This window comes from Rhea pennata, chromosome 1 (assembly GCF_028389875.1).
Source record: "Rhea pennata isolate bPtePen1 chromosome 1, bPtePen1.pri, whole genome shotgun sequence".
Taxonomy (NCBI): domain Eukaryota; kingdom Metazoa; phylum Chordata; class Aves; order Rheiformes; family Rheidae; genus Rhea; species Rhea pennata.
In genome coordinates this window covers 197,153,773-197,177,428 of record NC_084663.1, presented here as the reverse complement: position 1 = coordinate 197,177,428, position 23,656 = coordinate 197,153,773, and the positions used below count along the sequence as shown (strand labels likewise).

At 38.5% G+C, this 23,656-nt stretch overlaps 1 protein-coding gene across 2 annotated transcripts in view; it reads left to right on the top strand.

Annotated features, from left to right (window-relative positions):
- IFT88 (intraflagellar transport 88) overlaps positions 1-20,394 on the top strand; it is a 58,559-nt gene extending 38,165 nt beyond the window's left edge. The window contains exons 24-27 of one of the 2 annotated variants that reach the window (XM_062567208.1): positions 388-494; positions 6,901-6,961; positions 19,278-19,373; positions 20,125-20,394. In XM_062567208.1, the coding sequence (XP_062423192.1) occupies positions 388-494; positions 6,901-6,961; positions 19,278-19,373; positions 20,125-20,246 (386 nt within the window). In that variant the 3' untranslated portion in view covers positions 20,247-20,394. The remainder of the gene's footprint in view (positions 1-387; positions 495-6,900; positions 6,962-19,277; positions 19,374-20,124) is intronic. The other variant, XM_062567209.1, reaches the window with a different exon arrangement.
- The last annotated feature ends 3,262 nt before the right edge of the window (positions 20,395-23,656 follow it).

Sequence of the window (23,656 nt, the reverse complement as noted above, 5' to 3'; positions counted from 1 at the left end):
CTGATTCACTTGGCATTTGTGAATTGTTTTGAACAAAATGCTAATGATAGTGGCTTCTCTGTTATAACTCATTGTTGTAATTATGCTTTCCAGTTTCCAAAATGTTTTGCAAACATCAAGAGTTCTGAGCCAGATAAATTACTATTTCTCATGTCTTCCATGTATATAGATGTACTATTCATGAATATAGAAGCTCCATCCTAGAAAATTTTGAATTTGTTGCATATATCACAACTTGTATAGTAATATTGGACTAGAATCATCTTGTATTCACAGTTAGTTGTAATGTTCCATACAGCTGTTCTATATGTCTAGTTCTGTTAGGGTGCACTGATAGTTTGACCAACTTACAAGCCTTTTTCTAATAAAATTTTGTGTTCCAATTAGGTCTGCGATTTTTAGTTCGTCTCTGCACTGATATGGGACTGAAAGAAGTCCAAGAATACATGACAAAGCTCAAGAGAGTAGAAAAATTAAAAGAAATAAGAGAACAGGTATACTTGTTTTTTCTATGATTATGTAGTATAACTGCATAACACAGATGAAACTAAAAGTTCTTATGCTTTAAGATATATTTTATCTTTTTGATTTAGAGAGATTTGTGCTTCTTTTGCCCTTTTGGAGTTTTAGTTTTAAATTGCTGATCAGCCTTAACCATGTGAATTTTTTTGAGCACTGGATTTCTGTGGCCGTAAGTACTGAAAGTGACAGATTGGGTGATAGGGATGTGAAGGGAACGCTAGAGCCGCCTGTAAGCAGCGTAATGCAGTTCCTCTGGAATGTCATCTTTCCTACTTATTTTCCAAGCTGTTTAAAGCGTATTTACTCCTTCTCTTCCAACTCTCCTCACCCCCAGAAACAAGGCAGCTCTAGGGAGAGGAGTGGAGCCTAAGAATTTGTCCATTTAACAGAACTCTTTTTGGCTATGTACAAAACTGCAACATTGGCGGATTACATAGGTATGAAATAATCCCTCATGTTAGTAGGAAATTTTAAATGGAAAAAAAATGCTATGGAAAAGCTATAAATTGTGAAAGATATAAAATCACATCTTGCATTCTGTTAAGATGAATGTGCATGTTTTAATGATTCTGTTGCTATTCCTGTGATAAAGTAAGATTTCAACGTTACAGTGAACTTTTTATTTGGAAGGCATTGTCTGTGCTGTTGAGCTACAAAATTTTAAAGTTTGCACTTGCTGTCCAGTGAACAGCCTGCAAGCCACATAGTCACTTCAGGGGACACTAAATCTTACCTAGTAGGACCTACTGTCTCCCATTCAATGTCAGCTACTGTGTAGATACCCCTTTAGTGACTTCACTTCTACCTCAGTTCCCGACCTTGAGTATGCACATGTACACTGGAGCGTTCTACTAATGAGAGGAAGCTCATGACGAGGAACACTTTGATCAGAAGAGTCCATGTTTATGCCACAGACTTCTTTTGTGGGCTAGTTGAAATATATCGGTTTTGATTTTCTGTAATTGTAAAAATTGAAAGCACTTGAAAAAACGGACAGCAGAAAATAATCTGCAAATGTAGTTGAACTGATACTCCTCCCAGTTCTCTGGCAATGAAGTCAGAAAACAAAACAGATAACCAGGTACGATGTTGCTATTCAGGAAAACTTTAAGGAGATCTCTCTGAAGTTTGTTAAGGAGGGTTTGCTTAGTCTATAGGTAATATAAATTTGCATCATATAGATATCTTTTTGCAATAACATCTAATACCTCTCTGCTTTACTCGGGAAAGGTCAGAGACAAAACCAGTTAAAAACTGAATTATTTTAGAGCTGGTGAGAAATGGAGAGTTATCTAGCATTTTTTTCATGCTAAAATATTGATTTTGCAGCATAGATCTGCAAAGTTGATGATTCGAAGAAGATTTATTTTCCTTTAAAAAAGTTGGTATTTGAATATGTAAAAAGAGGGTTTTGTCAAATTTCTATATATTTATTTCATGTTGAAAGCCTGAGTTTCTTTGGACATATTTCCTTACATAATGCTTTGGTGGGGGAAAAAGCTACCAGTAAAACTTTTAAAAGATTATGTTACCTAAAATATTTAGAGATTTTAGTAACACATGAATCAAGATTAAAATGTAGATTTTTTTTTCATTTGATTGATTCTATCTGGTCACAGCCTGATGTTGCAAAGCAAAATAAAGGTATCTGTGATGGCACTTCAGGTTAACGAGAGCTTTAGGGTAGATCTACCTAAACATTTTTCTATAGCAAGTTTCCCCCAAAAGCCAACAGGCTTTTAAATTCAAATAAGCCTAGTATTATTATAATTTAGGCTAAAATATTTCTCTTCTAGAAAGAGAAAATGCAAACACGCTAGGTTTTAAAAAAAACTAATAAATAATAAAAATAAATACAGCAGGTTTTATAATCAACTCTGCTGCTGTCAACATCATCTTGCAGGCAGATCCTTGATTCCAGCCTGTGTTTCAATAAGCTCAGAGGTTTTTGAATGGCAGCAAATCCTACACAGTCTCCTCAGGTTCCTAGCACTTTCTTTTCCTAACATCCGGAGCGTTATTTGGCTGCTCCTCCTTGCAGCCGCTCTGCAGGAGGGACAGACTCCCATCTCGCTGTTCTGGCTCCCTAGACTGCCATATGCTGAAATCTCCTCAGGTTCAGTTTTTCCTCAAAGAAAGCAGCAATTTTCCTCTCCCTCTGAGAAATCCACTAATTCAGTTTTCTTAAAGAATATAACACAGTTTTAGATGTAGAGGAACAAAGACATTACGAAAATAAATAAATGTTTTTACCACAGAACATACTGTGATTTATTATGTTGCTACCTGGTGTTAGAAGGTTTCTCTCTGTGACAGAACCTCTACACCAGTGCTATCTTGCAATCAATAGTTCTGCAGTTCTCTTTTGCAATACATATTGGATCTGGGTTCCCATCCCCTGCTTTGGGGTTTGCTTGTTTTTTTTGTCTTTTTAATCTCGTGTCTACTACTTGGCTTTAGAAATTACTAGATGTTTCTGTCCTAAGAAATTCCTTCTATCATCTGTGAGCATGGAGTCATAAACTGTGTTTTCAAGCTCTCAAATTACCAAATTTTAATGTTTCACCACTTATATTTTCAGTAGTAACACCAGGTTCAGTCAACAAAACCAGATATAACTCATTTCTTGCTCCCAGTTTAAGACTAGATCGTGATTCTTGATTGCATCTAATGAAGAGAAAATAGATAAATACCAGTGTAATATACCTACATTTCAAAGTCTGCACACAGATTTATTTTCTCTATATAGAAATTTATCAAAATTTGCTATTCTGACATTGTTTTGCCAGAATAAGTACATCCATATGGAGTTTATACCAAAATAAATATTCTGGAGTACTTATTTCTCTCAATTCTCAAGAATGGACAAGTTGTTGCTTCTAGACAAGGATCTAGAAACATCTGTGAGATTCATTTCTCTGCAGAAATTTTTTATCCCTGCCTCTCACAGCACAGGATTTTGTAACCTTCATTAAAAAAAAGTGCATTGAGGGGCTTTATTTCATGTTTCAGTTTAAAAAAGACAGGTATTGGTGTGAAAGTTCACATAACCTTCTTGCCATTGATGTATAAACACATTAATATTTATTTCCCTTAAGTGAGCTGAATGACTAAAAATGAGGGACTGATTGGGTGTGGTGTGAAGCAGTGATGATAGGTTCAAACACTGTAAGGGACTTACTGCACTTACCTTCAGGCATCTGCATCTGGACTAATCATCTTAAATTTCTTTTGCAGTCATTGAAGAGCAATAGGTATTTTTAAGGTGGAAATCGCTGGACCTATTTTAAGTGTCTGCTTATCATATGGGATGACTTATAAACTACTAGCTTGGAACATCACAGCAACTAGTTGTGTGCCTTAATATTTCTCTTGATGTTTTGGGGATAGCAGCCTAGGATGTAAAGGCCATGAAGGACCTCATCAGCTTGCTGTTCTTCAAGTGACAGCCCATTCAGACTGCATTGTTGATTATCCATTTGTACGAGACTTGATCTTTTCTCTACTGGTTAAGGGTATGCCTGTAAGTAGTTTCCTGTACAATAGTGTATAAAATCAGGTCACTGCAATCCAAGCTCAATTGCTTTGTATATTTTTTACTGCTTAGCTTGGATAGTCAGATGTTCTGCGCAAACAGCACTATTATGAAATAAAGGAGCCATCTAACATTCAAACAAAATTTTGGGGGACACTACTTTGTCCTGAAGTTTTGTCTAGGATCTGAGATGTTTCCTATCTCTCCTTCTTAGCCTGGGATTCTGAAATGTTGTCCAGTCCTGGACAACACCTGCAACTTGAAAGTGTACTGCCATATGTCAAAATACATTACCTCATGCTTGGGGCATGTTTTCTGTCACATTATCTGACAAAGGGACATGCCCCTCACATGTAGTGTTTTATTTAGAGATAAAATTTGGCCATCATCAATGTCTACAAATACCTTCAGGGAGGGCGTCAAGAGGATGGGGCCAGACTCTTTTCCATGGTGCCAAGTGATAGGAGAAGAGACCACAGGCACAAACTGAAACACAGGAAGTTCCACTAGAATATAAGGAAAAAAATTCTTTGAGAGTGACAGAGCACTGGAGCAGGTTGCCCAGAGAGGCTGCAGAGTCTTCTTCTCTGGAGATATTCAAAACCTGCCTGGGCGTGATCCTGTGCAACTTGCTGTAGATGACCCTGCTTGAGCAAGGGGGTTGGACTAGATGATCTCCAGAGGTCCTTTCCAACATCAACCATTCTGTGATTCTGTGGTCATAGTGCAGCTAGCTATAGTTTTGCTGTTTCAAAATTTTCATCATGGTTTAGGTATTTTTATCTTAAATTGTCTTCATTTTTTTTCTCTCAATACAGACATCTTTTGTATGATATGTAATAGTAGAATCTAAGACATCATTTCTCTTCCATCACTGCAGCATTTTTTACAGTCTGACTTCACAATGTAAATATTAAGAAATCTCACTTCAACCACAGTTGTTTCGTCCTTCAGGTTTGCTACAGCTCTCTTCGGCTTGATCACAAAAAAAGTCCTTTTAGGATAGATTTCAAGTTCTGCTAACTGTTTCACTCAACTGGGCTCTCATTCCACCACCATGTCTTGGCCATATGACAGCAGGAACCGGTGTGACACCTTGTGCTAGAGAGGTCTACTGTTAAATACGCCTATAGACAGGTTTGACTCCCTAGGCAAACAGCCTCTATTAAAAGCTCATCCTAGATGGTATCTAGAAGTCCGAGTGGTGGCAAGACCCAGTTAATGGGTCTATAGGGGAAAATTCTTTAGGACTTTTCTTCTCCAGGTGATAACAGATGCATCACTTCAAGCATGGTCCACACTCATAATGATAACTCATTATGACAGGCATTGATCATCTGGAGCAATATAATTACCAAACTAATCTGTTAGAGGTCAGAGAAGTGCTTAAAAGAAAGCAGAATATTAAAATTAACATGTCATTTCACTCTCATTTCTGGGGTATATGAAAGTAACAAAGTCATATAGAGACTGATTTCCTCTGAAAGACAAAAGCAGAACTGTCAGTCATTCAGCATTTGAATAGTCTGAACATTTTTCTTGACGGTTTGACATGTGCTACTTCACTGGATTATGAATGGGAGATTCAGACCAGAATTGTAGAGGAAGTACTTTAGACTTGAGGATTTCCCAGAATAGCTAAAAAGTATGAGAAATTCTGAGCCTAGGCTGATTGGTTCCAAATCAGTTCCTGGGTTCATACTAGGCAGACTGCCTGCCTGACTGACTGCTATGAGTTTTAATTTAAGAGTTGTCTGTCTTCTTAAGAAGCCTGAAAGTTTTTTTCACTTCTGTGTCATGCCAGCCTCGCTAGATGCCATGATATTTTCTGGAAAAAAATGAATGATGAGTCAAATACAACTTTTTGCTTTGGGACAGAATCTCTAACTTTGAGTAGAAGCTACAGTAACTGACCTGAATACCAGGTTAGGTAGTATATACATACTTTTAAAGTGGATCCTGAAATCATATCTTGAAATAAGATCCAGAGATTACTTTATTAATAGCTGAGAGCTTTAAACACCAAATGTTTGTACATAGCCATCAAAAAGTTCCTTTTTAAAATGTATGTTTTGTAGTTGACAAGATACATGCATGAAAAATTTGATGTTTTACCATGAGAAACCAAGCCTGCTGTGCAATGCAGAGGTATTGCTTCAATAAACTGTTAAAGTTTTCAAATAATCCTAAAAATAACACAGCTGGAAGATGTTTTGATACTTTCTATAGTGCAAGAGAGCTGACTTATTTTTAAAAATAGTTTCTAAAGTATTTACCTTTGCCTTTATCTTAGATTTAACACCCAGCAACAAATTAAATTTTCCTCTAACATACAATGCTGTGCCAAGTATTCCAAGTTTAAGATCTATGAAGTAAATAGTTCCTTTTGTAGATTTCACTATTTCCCTCTCTTGAATCTTTATAATAATAATAAGATGCTTGTGGGATTTACAAGATGTTAATAGGCAGAGGCTACTTTGAACTCATGCAAGGGGGGGCTATCTTGCCTCTTTTTCAGCTGTATTTTACAAAGGTTCACCTGGACTATTTTTATACACATTTCTTGTATAAATTTTATCTGAAGAAAAATAATGTATTGAAATACTCTGTTTGATTTTCATAGAACGCTAGTTTTATGTAAATATTGAATTTAACAGTGATTTTTACTACAGTTTTGTGCATTGAAAAAAAAGTTTTATTAGTTACAGTAAAGTAAGTTTAGTTTAATGGTCTTTTACTGTTTTAGTAATAAACTAAGTTGAGTTTTCAATAATTATCTGTAATACATATTAGTAAATGGGATTTTTGTTCTGTTCTTTCAAACCTGCTTCACTCTTCTTTAGCGCATTAAATCTGGCAGAGATGGCAGCGCACGTAGCCGCAGAGAAGGAAGTGCTGCTGGTGGTAAGTACTTATTTAATACCTCTCCTTAAGTGTCAGACTTGTCAGAATTGTAAAGAAAATAGTTTTTCTTAAAGTGTTTGTAAAACCCTCTTTAGTTGTACTTTCTAAAATACATGCAAATACACATTGAGTAATATGCAAGTACTTTACAAATTTTGTTTCATATTTTTCTATTCTCTCATTGCGGTATGAAAGCTCAACCAGTAGAGTAGCATATATTCAGTCTAAGAACTTGTGCTTTATATACAGATCTCAAGGTATTCCTCAAGCTAAATTGCAATTTTCGATATTGTAGACTAAACACATGTCACATTAACTTTGGATGAATAATATTAACCAAAGAATCACTTATGGTAAAGAAATAGAACGTGTAAGTTCATTGTATCTTTATTTAACATAAAGAGAATTTTGCACCCACCATCCAGTCTTTTACATTAGATGTTTCTTGCAAGTTCAAGAGGTCATTCTGTGAAACCAATCCAGTAATAAGAAGTCTCCCATGCTATCTTTCACCTCCTTCTCTCAGTATAGCAGAATTGAAATACTGGAAGCTTCCATAGGGAAAACTCACTCTGTGAAGGCTAAGCCTCCTTGCTCCTATAGATTCAAAATGCTGAGTTTCACAAAGGTAAAACTGTAGCAATGGATCTCTGGAAACTGGCTTGCTTAGCCTTTTCTGCATTAGGCACTCTGCAAGTTGCAGAGCTAACAATTTTTCCTTCCCATTTTTAAGTCCGTGAAATGTTAGTACGGTTAAACCTAACTGTTGTCCTTTGCCATTCTAAGGAAACTACCAGACTTCAGGCTACTTTGGCCAGCTGGAAAAAAAATGCATTTTGATCCAAATAGGAAATAGTTTCTCTGCATTCTGCTTTTGTTTTATCTTTTATCAGTGGGTCGCATAAAAGATATCTGCTAGAACTTCTTGCCTCTCTTCCCTTCCTTTTGCACAGAAATAGTTTATGGATTTTTTTCTTAATTGGTATCTTTATTGCTCCACCTACCTAGCAGATGTTTACTACATTGATTCAATTCTGTAGGGTCTAGAAGAGTCATAAAAATGTAATCTTAAAATAATTTTAGAATGCTTTTACATTTATAAAGACTGATATTCTAGATTCTTTAAGGGTTAAGAGTCAGTGCTGGATTCTTAAGAGGAAGTTCTTTCCTTTTTTAGCTCCTTAGTTTCACCAAAAAAGCTTTTAAATCATCTTTCGATATGTAGAAAAACCACTGTTTGCGTAGAATTGAATTTTACCTGTTCTGGGCCTCAGGCCAAAATAATTCTGGGGGTGAAATTCCTTATTTTGGAAACAGAGGAATGGAAATATTTCTGGGCCTTCCTTTAGAACATAAGCCCTACAATCAGACAGCCAACAAGAAGTGCCAGCAAAGCAGCAGTGTGAGACAGCATGAGAACCCCTTTTCTAAAAAGCAGTTGAAGTGGATCTCCACTTTGGCTAAGAAAGAGCATCATTGTAGCAGGCAAGGGTATTTACAGCTGTGCAAAACATTGCATCAGGCATCTATGCAAATAGCACAAGGACTCTCTCTTCTTACAGCTATATTTTGTCATTATACCCACCCTTGTTAGTGAAAAGGGGCAATGTGATGCAGACAGGGGACATGGGGGTATAGTCGGTAGCTTAGCAAGTGAGGATATAAATAATGACCAAGCTGGAAAGGCATTAAGGCAACATGAATCCCTCAAGCTACCAGTTTGTCAATACTTCTTTTAAGTACAGAAATACCTGTGGAAAGTTTAAAAAACAAACAAACAGAAAACCGTTTGAACTCATCAGGAACTTTGACCACAAACTCTATTAATTTAAAGGCACTACTTTTTTGCCTTGCATGATCAGAGTAAAAAGAGAAAATGCTGACACTTAGGATAATAACATAAAAAGGAGGAGAGGATAAGCAAGGTCAGAATTGTCATAGAATTTGTCCTATCATTATTCTCGGACTGTTGCTCTAGATATTACATAAAATTCATGAAAGAATGGAAACAAAATAGAGCTTGGGAACCAATCTGTGTAAAAGCGTATCTGAGAAGTCTCAGTTACACAAATTCAGTGCTCAAAGATCCAAGTTTTCTGGAAATTGCTCAACAAATAAGCAGAGGTACAAAGGAGGTCCTGTATTGAGCCTGAAGTTATTTCTGCTGGGATTCCTAATTAAAAGTTGTGGTTCTTATAATTTTCAGAAGCCAAAGGCATTGCACATTTATAACCAGTAATGTTTGCTCTGGGGAACCTTATCAGTGATGAAGCTAGCATACTCAAGACAACAGACGTAAGGACTATATTGTAGTTTGTCTCCCTCCCTTTTACTGATAGTGACTAAGAGAAACCTGAAGTCCTAACATTAATTTGTCCTGGGTTTAGCGTTGTTCACCTGGATCATGAGTCTGTATTTTAAAGTGTAAGAAATTCTTGTACAGAGCCTGTGTGAAGACATATGTGAAATCTAAACACAGGTTATTTTACTTCAGGATCTTAGTACACTTTTGATATATTAATTGCTTCAAAATAGAAAAAATAAACTACTTATATAAATTTTAAGATTCATCTCTTCTAATGGTTTTACCAAGACCAAAAAGGATAATTTTCCTATATTAGAGATCCTTACTGAACCCAAGGAAGCAGGGAATCCTCCTTAGTTTATGATCTACTAGCTAAATGAAGTATGTCTTCCAAATTTGTTGGGTATAATATATGTTTTATTTCATTTTCTCTTACCAGCTCAGTGTCTTTTTACTGCCTCAGACTCCTCATACTTATTTACATTAGCTTATCTTCCTAACAAATAGAATCAGTAAGGTTGGAAGGGACCACTGGAGATCATCTAGTACAACCTCCCTGCTCAAGCAGGGTCATTTAGAGCATGTTAGACAGGGTTGCATCCAGGCAGGCCTTGAAGATCTCCAGAGAAGGAGACTCCACAACCTCTCTGGGCAACCTGTGCCAGTGCTCCGTCACGCTCACAGTGAAGAAATTCCCCCTCACGGTCAGGCAGAACTTCCTGTGCTTCAATTTCTGCCCATTGCCTCTTGTCCTGTCACATGGGACAACTGAAAAGAGTTTATCCTCGTCCCCTTGACACTCTCCCTTCAGGTACTTCTACACATTGATAAGATCCCCCCTCAATCTTCTTTTCTGCAGGCCCAGCTCTCGCAGCTGTTCCTCGTAGGGCAGATGCTCCAGCCCTCTGATCATCTTTGTAGCCCTATGCTGGACTCTCTCTAGTAGCTCCATGTCTCTCTTGTAGTGGGGAGTCCAGAACTGGACACAGTACTCGAGATAAGGCCTCCCCAGGGCTGAGTAGAGGGGCAGGATCACCTCCCTCCACCTGCTGGCAACACTTCCCAATGCACCCCAGGAGACCATTGGCCTTCTTCGCCACAAGGGCACACTGCTGGCTCATGGTCAACTTCTTGTCCACCAGCACTCCCAGGTCCTTCTCTGCAGAGCTGCTCTCCAGCAGGTCAGCCCCCAATTTGTACTGGTGCCTAGGGTCATTTTTCCCTAGGTGCAGGACTCTGCACTTGCCCTTGTTGAACCCCAGGAGGTTCCTCTCTGCCCAGCTCTCCAGCCTGTCCAGGTCTCTCTGAAGGGCAGCACAGCCCTCTGGTGTAACAGACACTCCTCCCCATTTTGTATCATTAACAAACTTGCTGAGGAGGCACTCTGTCCCCTCATCCAGGTCGTTGATGAAGAAGTCGAACAGGATTGGACCCAAGACTGCACGCTGAGGGATGCCACTAGCCACAGGCCTCCAACTAGACTCCACGCTACTGATGACAACCCTCTGAGCTCTGCCTTTCAGCCACTTCTCAATCCACCTCCCTGTCCACTCGTCTAACCCACACTTCCTGAGCTTGCCCAGGAGAATGTGATGGGAGACAGTGTCAAAAGCCTTGCTGAAGTCAAGGCAGACAACATCTACTGCTCTCCCTTCATCTACTCAGCCAGTCATTCCATCATAGAAGGCTATCAGATTCATTGAGCATGATTTCCCCGTGGTGGATCCATGCTGGCTACTCCTGATCACGTTCTTTTCCTCCATATGCCTGGAGATGACATCCAGAATGAGCTGTTCCATCACCTTTCCGGGGATGGAGGTGAGGCTGACTGGCTTATAGTTGCCTGGGTCCTGCTTCTTGCCCTTTTTGAAGACTGGAGTGACATTGGCTTTCTTCCAGTCCTCAGGCACCTCTCCAGTCCTCCATAACTTTTCAAAGATGATGGAGAGCAGCCTGGCAACAACATCCGCCATCTCCCTCGGTACCCGTGGGTGCATCCCATCCGGGCCCGTGGATTTGTGGATGTCAAGCTTGCCCAGAAGGTCTCTAATCCTTTCCTCCTCAACCAAAGGAAAGTCTTCCCTTCTCCAGACTTTCTCCCTCACGTCCAGGCTCTGGGATTCCTGAGGGCTGCCCTTAGCAGTGAAGACTGAAGCAAAGAAGGCATTCAGTAATTCTGCCTTCTCTGTATCACTTGTCACCAAGGCTCCCGCCCCACTCAGTAATGGGCCCACACTTTTCACAGTCCTCCTCTTGCTACTGATGTATTTGAAGAAGCCCTTCCTGTTGCCCTTAACGTCCCTTGCCAGACTCAATTCCAGCTGGGTCTTAGCCTTCCTCGCCGCATCTCTACATACTCTGACTGCATTCCTATAATTCTCCCAAGTAGCCTGTCCCCTCTTCCACGTTCCGTGTATCTTCTTCTTCTGCCTGAATTTGGCCTGGAGCTCCTTGCTCACCCATGCAGATCTCCTGCCCCTTTTGCTGCACTTCTTAGTCATAGGGATGCACCGCTCTTGAGCCTGGAGGAAGTGATGTTTGAATACTAGCCAGCTCTCCTGGACCCCCCTATTCTTCTAGGGCCCTAACCCATGAGATTCCACCAAGTAGGTCTCTGAAGAGCCCAAAGTCCACTCTCCTGAAGTCCAGGGTTGCAATCCTGCTTATTGCCTTACTTCTTTCCTGCCGGATCCTGAACTCCACCATCTCGTGGTCACTGCAGCCAAGGCTGCCCCCAGCCTTCACATCTGTAACCAGTCCCTCTTTGTTGGTTAGAAGATCCAGCAGGACACCCTTCCTCGTAGGCTCCTCCACCATTTGTGACAAGAAGTTATCATCAATGCACTGCAGGAGCCTCCTGGACTGTTTGTGCCTTGCTGTGTTGTCCCTCCAGCAGATGTCAGGGTGGCTGAAGTCCCCCATGAGAACCAGGCCTGTGATCTTGAGGCTACCTCCAGCTGTCTGTAGAAGGCCTCATGGACTTCCTCTTCCTGGTCAGGTGGCCTGCAGTAGACACCCACAACAGTGTCCCCCATGCTAGCCTGCCCTTTGATCTTTACCCATAAGCTCTCGACTGCTTTTTTTCTCTCGACATCTTTTTTCAAATATTTTTGTCATTATGTAGTTATTTGTGGTAAGAGTATTAATAGTTCAGGCTTCTTTGTTTTAGGAAATATTATATTACTAAGAATTTCTTTTAAAGAGAAAGCTAATAGGAAAGAAAACTAAGTCAGCAGGGTTTGTACTTAATAGGTTACCTACTACTTTTCCAATATAAAATAAAACAGAACGTGCATGAGACATACTAAAGCATAAGTGAAAGAATATGATTAGCGTATGCACAGGTGGTAGAGAGAATGAAGAAAGGAGACCAGGAAAACTGATATCTGTATGAGCATCAATGAAGGACTGCCCTTGTACTATAAGGAGGATAAGCATTAAATCTAAAATGCCCACCTGAAATGGAACACATTTGTTCACTGTTATTATAAATAGTAAAAATTCCTCATGAGCATCAGATTTGGGGTTTTCAATCTTTTTGATTCATATTGGAAGCATATGACACTGCTACACTCCCTTACATTTTTTTCCCCACTTTAAAAAGGGGAAAAAAATACACAAAGGTAAGTAACAGCACATCTGAGTTTATGCAATTCTCAAAGATTTCTTTTTCAATAATCTCTCTCATTTTCATATTCACTTTTTATGTTCTGCAGAGATGCAATATTAACGTCTAGAACTTGGAAATTAGGATATTCTGATTTTTACTATCAAAAGAGATTTTTTTTTTTACTGTTCAAGAGCAGAAAGCCCTTCATAGATATGGCAGAGTATGACCTTAAGGAATACATTACCATAGCAGTGTTTACTTGATCTCTACATTTTTATCCCGCTCTCTGAAAGGGGAATTTTGTGCTGGATGAGAGGCTACCTGTAGGCTCAGACAGGAGCCCAAAGAAGCAGTGCAGAATTTGAAAGATAAAAGATTGAACATTTTTCATTCTCCCTGTTACCTAAGCCTATCCCAATGAATATGGAAAGGACATTGTGTGAGAAGACTTTAGGTATCTTTTCCCTTTTTCATTTCAACTGCAATGATGCCAGGGGAGAAATGAGTTTGTCAATTCATATTCAAACACCCTTTAGAGCCTCTAAGAATCTCTTCCTGTGATATGTGATTACATATGGATGTTAGCGCTCTAAAGGCAATAAGCATCCCAAATATTCCGCACTGTACTCAAGGTAAGAGATTTTCCTGTTGCCCTGCAGCAAGTACTTCACAATCATTTATGTTCTTTCGAGTTTCAGGTTTTGTCTACCTGTTTGTGCTTCATTAATTCCAAACCCTTGTAAGATGGTTCCATTGGTTATGTATACAAGAACAAGGGGTGGTTATTCTTGGTTTTAGCTAACAGAATATCTGAATGAAAAAACATCTTAATCTGTTTTCTGCATCTGAACTCACCTAAGGAATTGGCTTAACTGACACATGGAAACAATTTTCATTCAGCAGAATTTTTCAAAGCAAAATGAACTGCTGTGGAGTTAAAAATTGCATCGTCTTCCCATTCCTTTTCCCAGTTGTACTATAATATTCTGCCTGTTACACTGAACTTGCTGGGTTTTAGTCGAACCAAACCAAAGGCCTCTCTTCTCCAAAGATGGTGCCTTCATCCCAAAAACAAAAGATGCAAAGAGCTGCATTTAAGCAAGTCTGGATTTAGTGAAGCATCTGAAGTCTTAAGCATTAGACTACTATGTACTTTATTACTTAAAGATTTTGCAGAGAAGGTAGATTACCAAATAACCTCACCTTTGATATCTTTTTCTGCTGATCAAAATGGTACTTAAAATTATAATTTGTATGCTTTAATGATCTTTGGGGAATTTCTCATGGAGTGGTCTCATCACTGTAATTGCAATGTTGGTTTCGTGCAGGAGCTGAAGTAACATGCACATAGGTGTCTTGCACAGAAACATTTACAAAAATTTAGAATTTTTTTTAGCTAGATATAACACTGCTTCAAATAGGATTATTCCAAAATAGGACTACCTGTGTAGTATGTTGTTTTATTCATTATTTTACAGTTCTAAGTTAAATCCATTATTTCTGGGGATTTCCTATTGTATGTGGAGGAATTGGTTCCAAATTTTTTTTTTTTTTTGCTTTTTATGGAGGTTGCAAAAATTATACATATAATATAGTAATTTAAATAATATCTCCTAAATATAAAACTACAGGAGTGACTTTTAAATGAATGAGAGGAAGGAATGCACTGTAACAGATATCAGCATGCAGCATATATTATGTCTTTATATGCATAGCTTCCAGCTGATGCCACTGTACACGGACTGAGAGGGGGTGATAATATCCGCATTATAATCCAGGTCTCAAATATACAAATATCTCTATCTTACAGAGTAAATATATTTCTACATGAGATTTTAAAAACATATTAACTCATTCTACTTAATCAGTTGGTGTGGCTTTTTCAACTGAAAACTGGAGCCATCTTCCTGCAGTTAGTTTCTGCGAGTGTATCTGCATTATCCACACAAAGTGGGTACACAAGGACTGGCCTCCACACAGACTATAGTAAAGACATACAAAAGTACTTTTTAAATGAAAGCACAATAAATAAGGAGTATTTATTAATTACAGTGAAGGTTTTCTTGGATACAGAGAACCAATGTAGTTCAGCACTGATCTTTATTTAAAAACGTTAATTGACTAGAGGCATGTGTTTGTACAGTTATTAGGGTAATGTAGAATTAGAGGTATGCTAATCTGTAGTCCTTTGATTGCAAGAGTAATCAGACATGTTAACAAAGCTGTACTATTAGTAGAGAAAAATCTACAAAAAAAGTATCCAGTTTTTATTGTTATTCTTTGTGTCAATGTCATCTTAGGTTTTTTCCTGTATACATGCCTTTTGTCATGATAAATATTATAACATGTATGCAGATTTTTCTTACATCTAATTTCTTCTGATTTTTCTCTTTGTATGCGTGCTCTCTTTCTTCCTCCCTCTGTAGCTGTCTTTTCTCCTGAAAATAAATATACTCATTTCTCTTAAATGTTGTTAAATGGAGGTAGGTATAAATTACTTTTCAACAAAATGCTCTCTTTTATTTTAATTTACATCCTCCTTTTTTCTCCTTTTAACTATAAAAAGAGAGACGATCAGTAGTACTTTCATGAAAGTTGGTTTCATTCCCACAATACAAAAGCTGGGATGCATATAAAATCTTTTTTCTGGTTGTTTGGGTTGGGCAGCAGGAGGGGAGAGAATTGCTGAGTAGAAACTGTAAAGCCCACCTCTCAAAAGCATGCACATTTGTGATAGAGTGTTATAAAAGCAAATCCCTTTTCTATTCAGCATAGGATAACAAAGTCCTGAAGGCTAAATTTCAAGCCTGTATTCCAAAAGTTTGGCCAATTAAAGTAAGTATATTGAAGAAAACATATACATGATTTATCTGCAAACAGAATTACAAAGAGTAAGATTTAAAGATGAGATTTAAACTTCTAGTGGATTATGTTATAAAACTGCTGGTCAGCAGAGTTGTTAATAGCTACCATATTGGCAGCCAAATCCTGTATCCCATGCTCAGTCAAATGATTCACTGAAAGAGAATAGAGGGACAGCTTCAAGGAAGGCATGAAATATGCCTCTACCCCAAATAACTGGGACACTGCCTGTGAGGTAGGAGCTGTGAGTTTGAACACCCTCAGGTAAAAAAAGGCATTGAAGCCCAACCTCCCATTTCCTAAGCTGGTGTCTGACATCTATCTACATGTGAGGTAGGTGGTGCCAACCACCTCTTACTCTCTGCCAGCTGTACTTTCAAAGAAAGATGCTCTCCTTTCGTTTTATTAGGTAGTGTCTGAGCACAATACAAACCATGCAGACTTCATGCAGTTTCATGTGATAGCTTTAGATTAACTGTGGGCTGCTACCAAAAGAGATGTTAAACTTCTCTCCACTTCTTGCTGCTTGTTGCTTTTCCATCCCTTGCTCTACGTGTGTTGATCATGCAAGGGTAGGGTGAGTTTCATTACCTTGCTGATCCACTGGAAAAAAAGTACACTTTTGTTGTGTTAGTTTTCGAATGTACCAGCGAGCTGTTGCCACTTGACAGTGGGAAAAGGAGGTGAGAGTGCAGGAGCAGAAACATCTGACAAGGGCATGGTGTTCCCCTCTAGCAGAATAGAGACTAGATTGATAGAATAAGTGAATGGTGGAATGCCTTGCTCGATCTGTTATTAAATATGAAGAGTAACCTCCCCTACATCCCAAACACATGCCTCCGTGACTCATCATTGGAGGCTAAGACCTTACTGTTGGAAAACACTGTACATGCTTGCTCTACTTTTGATTCGCTTCTCTAGGCATCATGCTTTTCACTTTTACAGATAAGATGCCAGCTTAGATGCCCTTCATTCTAACCCAGCAAGGCATCCATATGTTCTTACTATTTAAGTGTAGGAGGACACTGCACCCTTAGACACTCTTCCTAGTTTTTCCAGGGTGCTTTTAGACAAGGTGGCAGTGCTAATCGAATAACTTGCTGCTCCTGAAGGGAACAGTCACTCTCCCCTGAACATTTACTTTCTTCCCCACTCCTGGCCACATGTTCTTGCTGCTTCCCTTGTGCTATTTGTAGCATTAATCTAACCCTTTGATGAGCTGATTTAGTTCATTAAAAGGAAAGAAAACTAATATGTTTGGGCAACTGAACCAAGCCTAAAAAGCTACATTTGTGGGAACAGCTACTTTTGTTCACCTTGTGACTGCACTCATGATTCCTCTGTATTGGTTCATAAACTAGAAGGGGAGTTGAGACCCAAAGTTGCATACAGAACATCCTGCAGGGATCTTGCTGCTCAGGGTGGTGCCATTCTGGGCATCTGCAGAATCAGAGCAGTAGGTACTTAGGGAACTTTGAAACTGTGCAGGAAGGCAGTTGCTGAGGTTTGGACACTTTGAGGGTTACACATCCACTGGAATTTAAAGTGAGAAGGGCAGGAAATTTGGGTTTACAATTTCAGATTTACTGCTTCATTCTCTTCTTGGATGTAGCCCTAAAAAAAGAGAAAGGGTCTTAGGGTGTCCAGGAAAGCTTCTGTTTTAAATTGTTTGATTTAGGGCAATAAGATATAGGGATAGCTTGTAGGTACGCTTATCCCAGCCATTTCAGTTGGTCTATTGTCCTCATTTTTCTTTTTTAGTTAATACCAGCTCCTTCTGCTTCCTCTGGTAATGTCACTAAAACCTATGTGTTTTTGTCCTTCACAATTAAAACTCTTTGTGCCATCTTCATTATCTTTTATCCTTGCTACACCAAATTTGCTTTTCTGGAATCAACCAATTATACCTATGCAGGTGACTAGTTTAGTCTACTCTTGTGATTTCTGCTACATCGTTCCTTTCTTCACATCTCTTCACCACTTCTTCGTACTTTCTTATCATATTGTAAATTACTTGTTTTCCCTTTCACAAGGCCCTGTGCCTACTCCTGTCTACTCTTTCTCTCCCTGTAAGCCATCTTGTATTCCCCTCTGACTGTCATCAACATGTTTTTATCCATATCATCTTTGAAGCTCAACACTCACCTCTTGTTGCATGGGCCCGCGTCCAAAGCCCATGGAAATCAAGAGGAGGCCCTTTTGTGATTTCGCTGCACTTCAGCTGAAGCTTCCTGATCAAACACATTGATTCATTTGAGTTTCAAATCCTTCTGTAAATGTTCACTTCTTCCACAGAACTTTTCAGTGAGAATTGACTAGAGATAGATGTATGTCAAAATAGATTTCTGTAGCTATGAAGTTTCAACCATAGCCTGTATCTAGTAAACATACTAACGTTTGGCATTCATGATCGTATATACCAGAACTTTTTCAGAGCAGGGACACTGACTTCCATTACAGGGCTGAGTAAAATGCAGTCAGCAGTGGTATTTATAGGAAAATAAAGGTTTGTCGTCTTTATGGAAGAATACATTTGTAAAAATAGTAACAATATTTATAAACAGAACATCTGTAGTAAATAAAACAATAGAAATGTGTTGCCAAGTCCAATGTTTGTAATTAATGCTTGCTGAATTAAACCATTTTTCTTCCTCACAGATGGAGGACTTTTAATAACAGCACTGTTTCATGTTGTAAATGAGCATGTCTGTATTTGGCTGCATGGCCTATCCTGCCTTGTCAATATACCAAGCCAAACATGAAAAGTTTTCTCCTAGGAGAAAAAAAAAATCAGTGTAGCAGACAAGATTGAAAACTTGCCATAAATGTGAAAAAGAGATTCAGAGGTTAATAGAATATTTAAAGTGTCTGGAATACTGCTCTGGCAAGAGAATGTTAATCTGATGTTGTCTGGGCACGAGGCAGCCCTTGGAGCCGACACATTCCTTGGGGCCCTACTGCAAACTGAGCTGCCAGCACAATGTTTACTGCAAGATGCAGGGCCAGGATGGTCTGTATACATGAACTGTGCCTGCCTGCCATGCAGAGAGCACATGCCAAATATACTCATCTAATCAAAAGCAAAGCTAGTGTTGTATTTAACCTCGACAGAATTCAACAGGTGGATCATACTAATATACTAGCATGCTAATATACTCAAACACAGACATGAAATGTCCATATGCGTTGTAACAGCATTTATATTTATTCACGTTTATTTTAACTCTAAATGTGACTGTTTGTAATTTATGAGAAATTAAAAAGTCAGCATTTGAAACAGAAATATTTTAATGCAAAATGTTTACCCCAAGGTAAAACAGTCTGTTTAAAAAACTTAGACACACGCACGCACACACAGTGTCCATTGTGTTTTAACAACCACAGTTACAACTGAGTACTGCATCAATCATGAAAAGATCATTTCACCTAAATCCTATTTCACAGATAGTGGCTGAATTTATGTTGCTGTTCTTGATTCATGATTTCACAGAACATGACAGCACGTTACTTGGCTTTTCAACGGTTTTTTTCCCCTCCAGATAGTGGTGGCAACAAAGGAGAAAGACTGAGCGCCAAATTAAGAGCTTTGCCTGGAACAAATGAACCCTATGAAAGCAGCAGCAGTAAAGAAATAGGCAAGTGGGCAGCTTATACCTTCTTACTTTCCTGGCTCTCAAAGAGAGGGGAATCAGAAAAATAAGCTCTTGAAAAACACATATAGTTGGACAACCAGGAAAGGATTTTTCCTGTGAAATAAATACAAGGAATGGCTTTGGCTTTCCTATTCATAGCCTGTGGTAAAGCAAGTATTAGGAGAGGTGGACCATGTAAAAATATGTATGTGCTCTGCATCCTTTGGTCATTTCTTGTGTTTTTACAGTCGTAAGTTCTTCACTAAAGTGGAGTTTTCAAAAGAGTGCAAGGGATTTAAAAACCCTAAATCCCTGTGGAATGTGTTACTTCCTAGAATGCTCTTCCTTAACCAACTCATCAGTCTTCCTGTTCCATGTACACTTCTGAAATCTCATTCTCCAAAGTTTAATGACTGTAATAAAATAAAGGTGAATTTATAAAAGAAGCTTCTGTCAGTAGCACTCAGGTACTACTGCTGTCATGCCCCACCTTACATTGCAAATGTGGGATCTTGTTCACCTTCAGTGCTCTTAATTCTCTTTTCAGTGTGCATTTTGATAGAGTTCTGGGATGGTAGTAAATGTCCTAAATCCCTGTGTAATAACTCTTCTAGAGAATCAGAATCTTTTATTCATTCTGTAAGATACCTTATAGATGAGTCATATTAAAAGCATTCTTGAGTTTAATTGTATCTGTTTGAAACAGCTAAAATTGCTTGTAGGTAACTTTCAGATGTATGTGTTTAAACCATAGATGCCTCTTACATAGATCCACTTGGTCCACAAGCAGAAAGACCAAAGACTGCAGCAAGAAAAAGAACTGAGGAAGATGAATTTGCTGATGAAGAGTTAGGAGAGGATTTGCTTCCAGAATAATGTACAGTCTACTCTGATTTCTTTTTTCTTTTAAAAGTTTTAGCAGAAAAATATCCAGCCATGATAATTTGTAGTGGCTTTTGATAAAATATTTGTGAAATATTTCTGATTTATGGTACAATATATTAAAACTATGGATTTAGAGTAACAGTGTATTTTATAATTGATATATACAATAATAAAGATGGAGTTGTTTTACTTGTGCATAAAAACTGCACAAGTCACTCAAACTCATTCCAAGTTATATCACATGTATAAAGCTTTTGTTTTCAGACATATATACAATAGTAGTCTAAAATTTCACCATTCAACGTGAAATACTTTGAAGCAGTGTTATAAGGTTGGAAGTTCAGCCTTTACCTGAGGCCTGAATTTACTTAAGGCATATGAATTGATTTCCTCCTCTACCCCTGCCTGTAAATGTTGGCTCTGACCTTGGTCATTTTGAAGGCCACAGTTCAGCAAAGCACTTACAGTGACACTGAAGAAAGCATCTTAATTTTAGGCCATGCTTACATGCTTAGCTGAACCATGGCCTTTCACAGATCGCACAAATGGCAGCATCTAATTAGAATAATTCAAGCAGTCTCTTGGCAAGCCTTTAGGTATTTTCTGCAATTACAAAAACAATATTTTTTTTAATACCAAATGGTCAGAGTAGGTGGGATTTTAGTTTAACTTGTTCAGAATTGCTAATTAGACTTCAGCTTTTGAATCTTACTAAAGCTGTGGATTGTGGCAACAACTAGAAACAGAGGTAGCTTTCTGGAGCCTAGATTGAATATGTATAAAAATATTAGTTAGAAAAATCATCATTTTGCTTATGAACTGAACAAATGTGACCTGAAGTCATTGAGACATGTTAAACAGGAATGTGAGGTTCCTGATTTATATCACTTTTTCAGAGAAAGAAGTATTAGTCAGCCATTCAATATTTCCTATTAAATACTTGTAAAAGTAGTAGACTGGAGTGGCATCAACTGGCTTTTAAAACATTTGTGTAAGTTTGGTTTCATGGTTAGATGTTAATATTACAGTTTGAAATACAAGGATTCAGTCTCTTAAAATTTCTAGTGTACACTCTGACTTGGTGTTCAAGCTATTTCCCAACTAGTTACACTCTTTGGAAAGTTCTCTCCATGTCTTCATGAAATGTTCTTGTTAGGTTTTAAAAATATTTGCCCAGTCTCATAAGATGTCTCTGCAATTGGTCTGAAATACTTCTTTGATGGTGCTGCTATAGGAACATAGCCCTGTGGGTTTTATGGTGCAGTTGTCCAGTTAATGAACTGCTTTATACGTAATGTGTTTCCCATGGTACAGTGCTATACACATGCAGCTTTTCAGCCAAGTGCAGCGCTCGGTCTCAGGATTGCAACAGCTTGCACTTGGTGGTATAAGCAGAGCACACTGTGTGCTTTATGGCATATCCTGAGGAGCTACCACAGGAAAAAAAAAAACAAAAAAAAAAAAAAAAAAAAAAAACATAGCTCTAGGGCTTTATCCTTTCAGCATGAAGAAAAAGAAGGGCATAAGAAAGAAGTGGATGCCACCTATCTTATTTCTGCAAGTCTTTCCTGTGCTGCAGGCCAATTTTTCTCTTAGCTGCAGGACGGAGAAGAGAAAAAGACCTTGTGTTCTGCTGCACATGGGGGCAGAGAGGGAAAGAATGGATGGTTTAGTTTGTTAAAAGAACTTGTATATCACTTGTATACACAATATAAATATATATTTATATTGTATATAAATGCTCCTATGCTAAGCCAGAGCAGTCTTGGCTTTTGACTCTGTTCAACTAAGCTGAGGAAACCTTTCATGTCTTTTAGAATGAAAAATAGAGAAACGTGGGGTCCTGTTGTCCCCGATGAGCTCCCAGTTTCACTGCACTCTTCTACTTTTCCCACTCCTCTTGATAGTAGTCCAAGATAGTAAACCCCTGTCAACACAGAGACAGTCAGTCTACTGTTATCATCTAAATGTAACTGGTAGCATCAAGCTATTATTATCATATTAAAGCTCTTCACTGATCCTGCACTATAAAAATTCTTGGTCAGGATGCTCTGATATTTATCAGTAAGTACTGAGTTAACTTTCATTTTAATTCATCACTAGCTTCTTGAATTAACTCCCTGGCTGTAGTCACTTGCTTCGTGGTGCCTTGTCTCCTATATATTTGTTCCTGATGGCCTGTATCATATTTTCACTACTGGGGGGGGGGATAAGAAAGAAAAAAAGTCCATGTTACAGTTGTATTTTCTTGAGCAGAGCAGTAGCAGAGACCTGCATCAGGCACTAACTCAGGCAGCTTACAGAGAAACTTAAATTGCTTCTTGCTTAGTTTAAAAAAATGTATTTTCAGTGTGTAGAGACTCCTTAATTTCTTATATGACTTTCTGCTCTACCAAAATATAATTACAAGTCCTGAAAATCATTACAACAGAACTTTGGTGAGAACTCAGTTCTTGCTTTGATTTAGATAACATTAGATGGATTTTAAGGAGGAATGAATTACAAAGTTTTGATCCCTCTAAAAGTAAGATTGATGTTACATTGTTTCTGGCAGTGTTTTCGCACTTCCCTTGTTATGCCACTGACAAACTTCATCTTACAAGATACATAAATGATTATATCACATGTAGCTTCTTTGACGATTCTTCCCTTTTATACCACCCCAACTTTGTTCTAACTAAAAGAGTACATGGAGTTGGAAAGGAATTAGACTGGAAATGGGCCCACATGGGAGCAATTAGGGTGATAAAAGGTAAGCTGAAAGCAGGCCAAGTGGAAAGTTAATAATAGTTACCATTTATGTAGCTTTTTATGAGTGGATACTCAAAAGCTCTCTGAGGCAACCTACTTTTGCTCCTATTAACATAACTCAGAGTTTTAAAAAATGCATGTGTTCTTCTCTTAGAGACCTGTATAAATCAGAGTCTCAGTGCTTTTCCTACTGAATACAGCAAAAGTTATGAGTATGCAACACCTCTGAGAACCTGGCCAAAAACAAGTTAATTGCCAAAGGGCAAGTAGTAAATGCAGTTATCCCATTGTGACTAAAGATAAGGGACTCGTCTTCCAACCAACTTAGATATTACAACATTAGGCATCTTCTCAGTCCAGATTTCACATGTAACCTTCAAAGCAAAAGCAAGGGCTGCTAAGAAAGGCCTGACTTCATCTCTTTCCAAATTCATCGTAGCAACTTGAATGTGCTCACCAACAGTCTTGCTGAGTGCTCCGATTGCTTTTGCAGGGAAAAACAGCAACTGTTTTATTACCTGCAACTGCCCCGTCTGCATACGCCATTCTGCCTCTCCACCCCTGCAGTGGCAACATTTGAGCCTGCTGCAACAGGGACTGACAAGTGTAGGGAAAGCTTTCTTGGGGGGACAGGACCATGCAAGCTGTAG